Source organism: Zerene cesonia, unplaced genomic scaffold, assembly GCF_012273895.1.
Source record: "Zerene cesonia ecotype Mississippi unplaced genomic scaffold, Zerene_cesonia_1.1 Zces_u012, whole genome shotgun sequence".
Classification (NCBI taxonomy): Eukaryota; Metazoa; Arthropoda; class Insecta; order Lepidoptera; family Pieridae; genus Zerene; species Zerene cesonia.
The window spans coordinates 199,296-206,932 of NW_024045142.1; the positions used below are offsets into that span (position 1 = coordinate 199,296).

General features: G+C 32.1%; 1 protein-coding gene across 1 annotated transcript in view; it reads left to right on the top strand.

The window, feature by feature from the left end:
• Positions 1-4,202: 4,202 nt before the first annotated feature.
• Positions 4,203-7,637, top strand: part of LOC119839367 (low-density lipoprotein receptor-related protein 8-like) — a 13,581-nt gene continuing 10,146 nt past the window's right edge. Inside the window, exon 1 of the mRNA XM_038365631.1 lies at positions 4,203-4,361. Coding sequence (XP_038221559.1) covers positions 4,328-4,361 — 34 coding nt within the window. The 5' untranslated portion in view covers positions 4,203-4,327. The remainder of the gene's footprint in view (positions 4,362-7,637) is intronic.

Consider the following 7,637-nt stretch of genomic DNA (forward strand, 5'->3'; position numbering starts at 1 on the left):
ATTTAAAATATAGCCTATAGGAACACTACTTTTTCCTAGTGTTTTTAGGAGGAATCATTTAAAACTTTAATAAAAATGACCCAAGGTAAAAAAAAATGGGCTTCTTTTTAGGGTTCCGTACCCAAAGGGTAAAAAGGAACTGTTTTAATAAGACTTCGCTGTCCTAATAATAAATCTCACTAATAATATATTATATTTTTGGCGGACGTTTTATTCACGGGTGAAATCGCGGTGCACAGCTAGTGTTATTACGTCGCCCTACAAACTCAAACAAAGTACTCCGTTGTCTATGGCGGCCATAGAAAACCATAGATTGTCTATGAACAGCCAGTACGTGACCAGTAAAGGATATTTTAATTTACTAATCCCTTTCAAGCATCATAAAGCACGTATTGGAGTTCCGCTCGAATTGGCTCCGCTAAGATTTAATCGAAAAATAAAAATGCAAAAAAAGAGAGCAACTACAAAAAACTTGATCACCCATCCAATTTATGGCCACGCCAACCGTCGTTTAACCTTGATTTTTTATTTCCACTAGGCGTTGGAAAATGACAACTGTATCACATCTTTTATATCCAGTAGCTTAAAATGTACTGCCTGCATGATATTCGTATTAAAAACCTTCTTTTTTGAAGTCGGTAAATATTCTTAAAATTATGCAAATAAGACAGCGCTTAGTAAATCGATCGTTTAAGTATTAAATAATTAGATAATTATGTAATTAGGGTTTTGGGAACATATACATCTACAAAGTATAAAACAAAGTCACTTTCTCTGTCCCTATGTATGCTTTTATATTTACAACTGCGCAACGCATTCACCTGTATGTTTGTATGTTTGTTTGTAACCGACTTCTTTGGGCGCGAAAAAAAGCGTGGGTGCTTCTTAAGATATTATCGAAATCATAATCACTCTACTCATATCTCTCAATAAAATATCTATAACCATTGAAACCATGCACCGCACGCTTTTTTTAAAATAAAATAATTTTTTTTTACTCACACTATTATTAATGTATATTCATTGAAATTTTTAAAACTATCTTCTTAATTTAAATTCATTTAAATTTATTTACTATTTTTTACTTCGGTTTTCTATAAAAAGCGTGTTTTTTAGTTTTTTTTAAACTATTATTTATTAATGGAGTGATTCGAGAGGAAGGTTTATATGTATAATAATTAATGACATCAAACTACTCCGAATTTAAGTCCCCTTTTATGCTTTAATTATTAATAGTTTCTATTTAAAAACTCATAATTACTCTATATAATAGTTGCCTATATAGCTGGGTCTATGTTATAGATGCCGTAGAAACTTGTGACACTTTGTGAATAGTTAATTATTACTTATTTATAAATTTTAGTCGTTTGTTAGAAGCAACCTCAAAACTTAACTCGAGCAAAGATGTCATAACACTAGACTCAAACATTGAAGCAAAATAAGTTCTACAGTAAAACGTTATTTAGAAAATAACAGTTTTTTTTTTTTCATTAAAATAGCAAGTGAACCTTGAACATATAATATGGTATAAATATAAAAATTTAGGTTCATATGATATGTCAATTACTAGTATCTGTGCTGCAACTACACTTTCCGTAATAAAAAATGGGCCCCGAATTAAAAACATTCTGACACAGATTACTAAATAATTACTACGTAACTTTTTTATACAATAAAACTATGAATGCGAATGTTTTTTTGTTTGTTTGTCTTTCATTCTTCTTTGTGTGCTGAGACTGAGATAAAAGAGTGGCATAGGCTTCTGCATACCATGGTGAAACATCCCATACCCATGGGAATTTCCTTCGTCCAAACGGCCGCAAGCGGAAGGCTAGTAAATTATAAATGTAATAGGGGACGGTAATTTGTATGGGGAACCAGGGTGACGTGAAATTAAAAATTAACAAAATATTCATTTACTAATTTAATCGGTTTTTAAAAGGCGTTTCTAAAAACGGTGTAGGTTTGATGGGATAAAACTGACATGTCTAGAATAATAAGAGGGTATTTTAATAAAATAAGTTTTACTCTATTCCTTATGACGTCGTTAATAAAATAACTAATAAACAAAACTGTTAAATCAACTTACCTTTATATTTAATTGTCTGTATTTAATAAAAATTATTTCCAATATCAAAATTAATTAGAAACAGAAACGGCTATGCAGCTTTATTATTAACATCCAATTAAAAAATAACAATGTTGGCAACACGTAAGCTATTATTAAAATCTATTTAAACGAACAAAAAAAACTGGCTGTATACAAAAGAAAAAAAAATTCCGAATAATAAAAAACAAAACGACAAAGTTGCGCGGGAAACGGACGATGCCTGCGTCAAACACGACTAGTTTCGTTCATGTTTCGTTCAGAACTAAAGCACAAAGGGCTATTAAAATAAATGCAAGCCAATTGAAAATTCCCATGAATGAATTATGCAATGTCGTTGACACGGTGCTATGAGCCTACTTGTAAATGGGTCAAGGAAATTATCTGCATTGGGAATTATGTCTAGAAAATTGTAGCCGGTAGGTAATCTACTGAAATGAATAGAAGTGATAGTTTGTTTAATTTGTAAGTTTGTAACGCCGCGTGACAGGGTTTTTGATGGTTTTTAGGACTGTCAAATTTTATTGGATGATGGAATGGAGAAATATAATATCACAATTGGAAAATTGGAAATCTCCCACGTCCACTCCCACTCCTGCAAATTGGAAAACTCCCACGTCCACTCCCACTCCTGCAAATTGGAAAACTCCCGCGAAGCTCGCATCGAAAAATGCAGTCTGGAAGAAATTACCGGTATTATTGTTTTTATTTCAGTTTTAAGTATTTTTTCTATGTTTATAAATTTTAAACTCGTTGTGGTCACTTGTAATCATATGAATAGTATTTACTACTACAACACTTGTAATAAAAGGCAATAATATGTACAGTTAACTGAAACCCGCGGCGTCACTCGCGTGGTACTCGGCCAAAGGTTACCTGTGCTAATCAATTTCATACAGATCGATAAGCTGTTTTCGCGTGAAAGAGTAACAAACATACATCCATCCATCCAGCCATCGGTACTTACAAAGTTTCGCGTCTATAATATAAGTGGGATACTAGTACACGACTTTACGGTTCGGTATATTTATACTTAACTAGCTGCGCCCGCGGTTTCACCCGCGTAAGTCCGTATGCCGTAGAAATATCGGGATAAAAAGTTGCCTATATGTTATTCCAGTTGTCCAGCTGTCTACGAACCAAATTTAATTGCAATCGATTCAGCAGTTTTAACGTAAAAGAGTAACAAAAACGCACACATCCTTACAAACTTTCGCATTTATAATATTAGTAGGAATTTCTATACTAATTTGGATGAAATTTTGTAAAAGGTATAATTAGAATAGTTTTTATCCCAGTCATCCTATAGGAACGGTAACTAAGCGGGAATAACGCCGAAACCGTCTCTTACTATGCGTGCGAAGCCGCAGGCGGAAGCTAGTTTATTATGATAGCTATAGGTACATATATATACGAATGTCTTTGTCTTAACTATTCATAAATGAATCACAATGTAAATATTATCAAACCCGAACCCGTAGTTTACCGACTTTACACGTAACGGGGTTACCCGCCTCCAACGACGTATTATATATCTATAATATGTATAAATAGTATATTTTACATTTTTATCGAGAATCGTACGCAATCTCAGCGTAACCTGTTCGTAAGGTCATTACCAGGAGTGTTGCCAGTGTGTAAAATTTACCCTTGAATGGGGAGACATTTTTTAACTACCCGACACAATATATATTTACAAATCGGATAAAATATAATGTACTAGAAAATTTAATTCAATTCAAATCTAGCCCTAAACCGATTTAAATGCCTGCAAATAAACTTGTACTATGTAGGTATGTAACTGTTTGAACCATAAGACTAGAATGTGATGCAGGTAAATAAACTAGTAAATAAATATTGAACGTAGATAATTGTGCAAAATAAATATTTTTACTATATTTATAAAAAATACAAGAAAGAAGGAAAAACGTTAATTATGAAAACATACACACAAAAAAAAGAAAAAAGAAACAATAGGTGTCACTTATGCTTTTTTAAATAGCATCATTAAGCGAACAACGCTACGTTTATTGTAGCACTTTCGCCTCCTCACTTATAGTAAGGAAAACTTACCTACAAATCTGGTATCACCGGTCAGTGTTTTGGTTTTCCCACAGAAAGATCTTGTGTGTCAAGACGTTTCGTCAATTTAAATAGAATGTCTCTCTGATATTAATTTTCTAGTCATTTTGTGGTTATGTTTATTTGATTGCGTGCAATATGTTTTGGAATTTCGTGTGTCTTTTGTTTATGGGTAAGTCTGAATTTATTTAAAATTCGAACGAGTAGTATTCTTTATTGGATTTTTTTTTGTTTATAATTTTTTTTAGAGATAATTACATAAAAGTCGTGTACCCGGATGATTTAGGTGGGTAATTAATTTATGAAGCAATTAAATATGATTTAAGACTATAGATATTTTAATTGCATTTTAATTAAATTTTAAATACTTTAAAGAAGGTAGGTGGCAAACAAAATAGCAATTATGTTTTGTATATTGAATTAATTTTGTTAATTTAACTTATATTTATGTTTGAACTTAAAACATTGTTTAATAACGGATGTTAAATTTATTGTAGTTTAAGCCTGAGTTAAAAAATAAGGGCATTAAAATTTTTATAGTTTAATTACACGTTAAATCTTTGTATATTTATGGTATATTAAAGATGCCATTAGATTTTAGTGTAAAACATTAAATACAAAAAAAAACAATGTTTTCAAAGTCATTCGGCGTTTTTCCTGTTATATCTATTAAATAACTCCTCAGAATGTCATTATGACCTCACGAACGATAACTTGTGATTAAAACGAGTCTTAAGTAATAACTGTATTCGATAATCTGTATATTTGAAATATTAACTCTTAATACAAATAAATATTAACTCACACACACACATAACACATCAATCTTTTGTTCAAAAAAGCTTACTATCGTCGCTGGAGGGCAGGCCACTCTAAATTCAAAAATCGGACGAACTCAAACTCTGTCTGAGTTTGAGTTCGTAGTTCAAATCTATGTATGATGTAAAATGTAAAATTGACATGATTTGAAAAGTGCGACTACAGAGATTTTCCGAACCGGTGGTAAATGTTAAAACTATGTTATGATGATTCAATAGTGCTTCTATAAGAGGTCTAATTGAATAAAAAAATGTTTGAGTTTGTGTTTGAATTTGTGTGTGTTTGTTTCTCTTTCACGCAAAAACTACTGAATCGATTGCAATGAAATTTGGTACGTAGACAGCTGGACAACTTGAATAACATATAGGCACCTTTTTACTCCGATATTCCTAAGGGATACGGACTTACGCGTGTGAAACCGGGGGGCTCAGCCAGAAAGTTTACAAAACCTTATAATTGTACCTATCTGGCCTCATTCAAATTAATTATTTCGAAAGCAAAAGCTGTGACGTCACACTACGTGGGTTTACCACGTATATAGGTATAAGAATAAATTTTTTTCTTAACCTTTTTTGTGGATAACAACTATTATACACTTCAAATTAAAAATAAATCTAACATCATAATATATTTTCCGATGACGCAGAATATATTTATTTTGAAGAAAAACCTAAACCACCTTCAAATTGTCAGAACTAGACCAAATTAAAATGGGACCATACGGGAGGCATCAGCAAATCCATCAACTAAAAAAAAATGTGACCCGTCACGGGACGCCTGGCAGATGTGAAACATCGACATTATTTTGTAAAAGTAATATGCAGAAAAGAACGTATTGTGATAGGAACTAAATATGTCATAATGATAAAATAAAATGTTGCGATTTTTTTCCAGATAACGATGACTATTTATTGAATAAACATTTATTTTCGTATAGCCAGAAATCGGTTTTACGTGCGGCTATAGATGTTTCACATCAAAAAAAGAATCAAAAGATCCGTTCACCCAGTTTAAGGCGATGAACTAACAAACACAAAAAATATAGTCGTATTGACAGCCTCCAGCATCTTTGAAGCCGGTTGAAAACCATTGATGTCTATGGTTAAAACGCCTTGTAATTTGTACGTGGCATTGCATCAATTCTGCACAAATAAATTTTCCTTATTTAATACCCAGTTAATGGTATTATTGTTAGTCATTTTCTGGTTAAATTTTAACTGCGTCGTTAAATATTTTGAACTACAACATTATTTAAAATATTTCATACAATTTTCTTGTGTTTGATTTTATGTGAGTATTACACATTTAGAAATTAAAAACTTTTTAACGGATTTTAAACGCGATTTATTCGTTATATTATTAACCCGTCGTTTCGAACACTTTACAGCGAGCGTGGTCACGAGAAGATCGAGTCGGAGGGTTAATAATATAATAGATAAATCGCGTTTAAAATACGTTAAAAAGTTTTTAATATCTAAATATTTCATGCAATACAGGGTATAAAAAAACTATACTAATAATATAAACACGAAAGTAACTCTGCCTGCGTGTTATGTTTCCACGCCTGAAATGTTCAGCCAATTATAATGAATAAAGGTACGAATAAATAAATAGAATGGACCTTGGGGAAGGACAATGGATTGCTATAGATTGATCACCCGATAGACTAATCGACACTAAAGTGAATTTTCATTCATTATTTGCCACTAAAACTACTTATCAGCTAAACGGAGTATAAGGAAGTTGGGCAAAACTAAGAAGAAGTAAAGTAGTGAACTTTAATTAGTTAGCACGCTTCAGTACGAATTGGTCCAGCTCACACCGGGAAAGTACCACACCTGCACAGAAATCGGCGTGAAACAGTAGCATTCTGCTGTGTTTCGTATGGTGAGTGGGGGGCGGAGGTCCGTATCCCTTCCTTTATAACTCTAGTCAATCCTTTCGTCATCCTTTCCGACTTAAAGTAGGCCCCTTTTTAGAAGCGTTAGGTCTGCAAACTACGTTATAGTACGATATCCGACTGCAGGATTAGTGCGTTCATCGGTTTTTGCTGAGAACCGAATTTTTATGTATGTATATTTATAATTAGGAAAATAGATATTTATCAAGTTGCCTATCAAAATGTGGCTGCCAGTATTTTTAATTAAATCAATTTTAATTGATTTTTTTAGAAAAAAATATAGTTCACTTGTTTTTTTAAAATAAAATAACGTCTACATCACGACAATTTATATGAAGATTCAATAAAAATCATGGCTGCCGTTGCTCACTAGGCCGTACCTCTTCGCAACCAGTAGGTATTATTTCGATGCATTTATACGTTCATGACGTTTATATATTAATCATAGATATATAAAATTATAAATATTTAAGGTAGAGTGCAAGAGAGTTACTGCGTAACATCATTTGTATCATTGTATCATACTATACATAAACCTACCTCTTGAATCAAAAATCTCTCAAATTATGCGTCGAAACTGTGCAGTAGTTTTTGAGTTTATCGCGAACACACAGACACACGCGGCCGAGACTTTACTTTATAATATGTTGTTATTAATATATATACTTAGTCTGGCCATAAATACTGTTACACTTAATTATAAAAAAATATTACATTTGAATTTCGAAT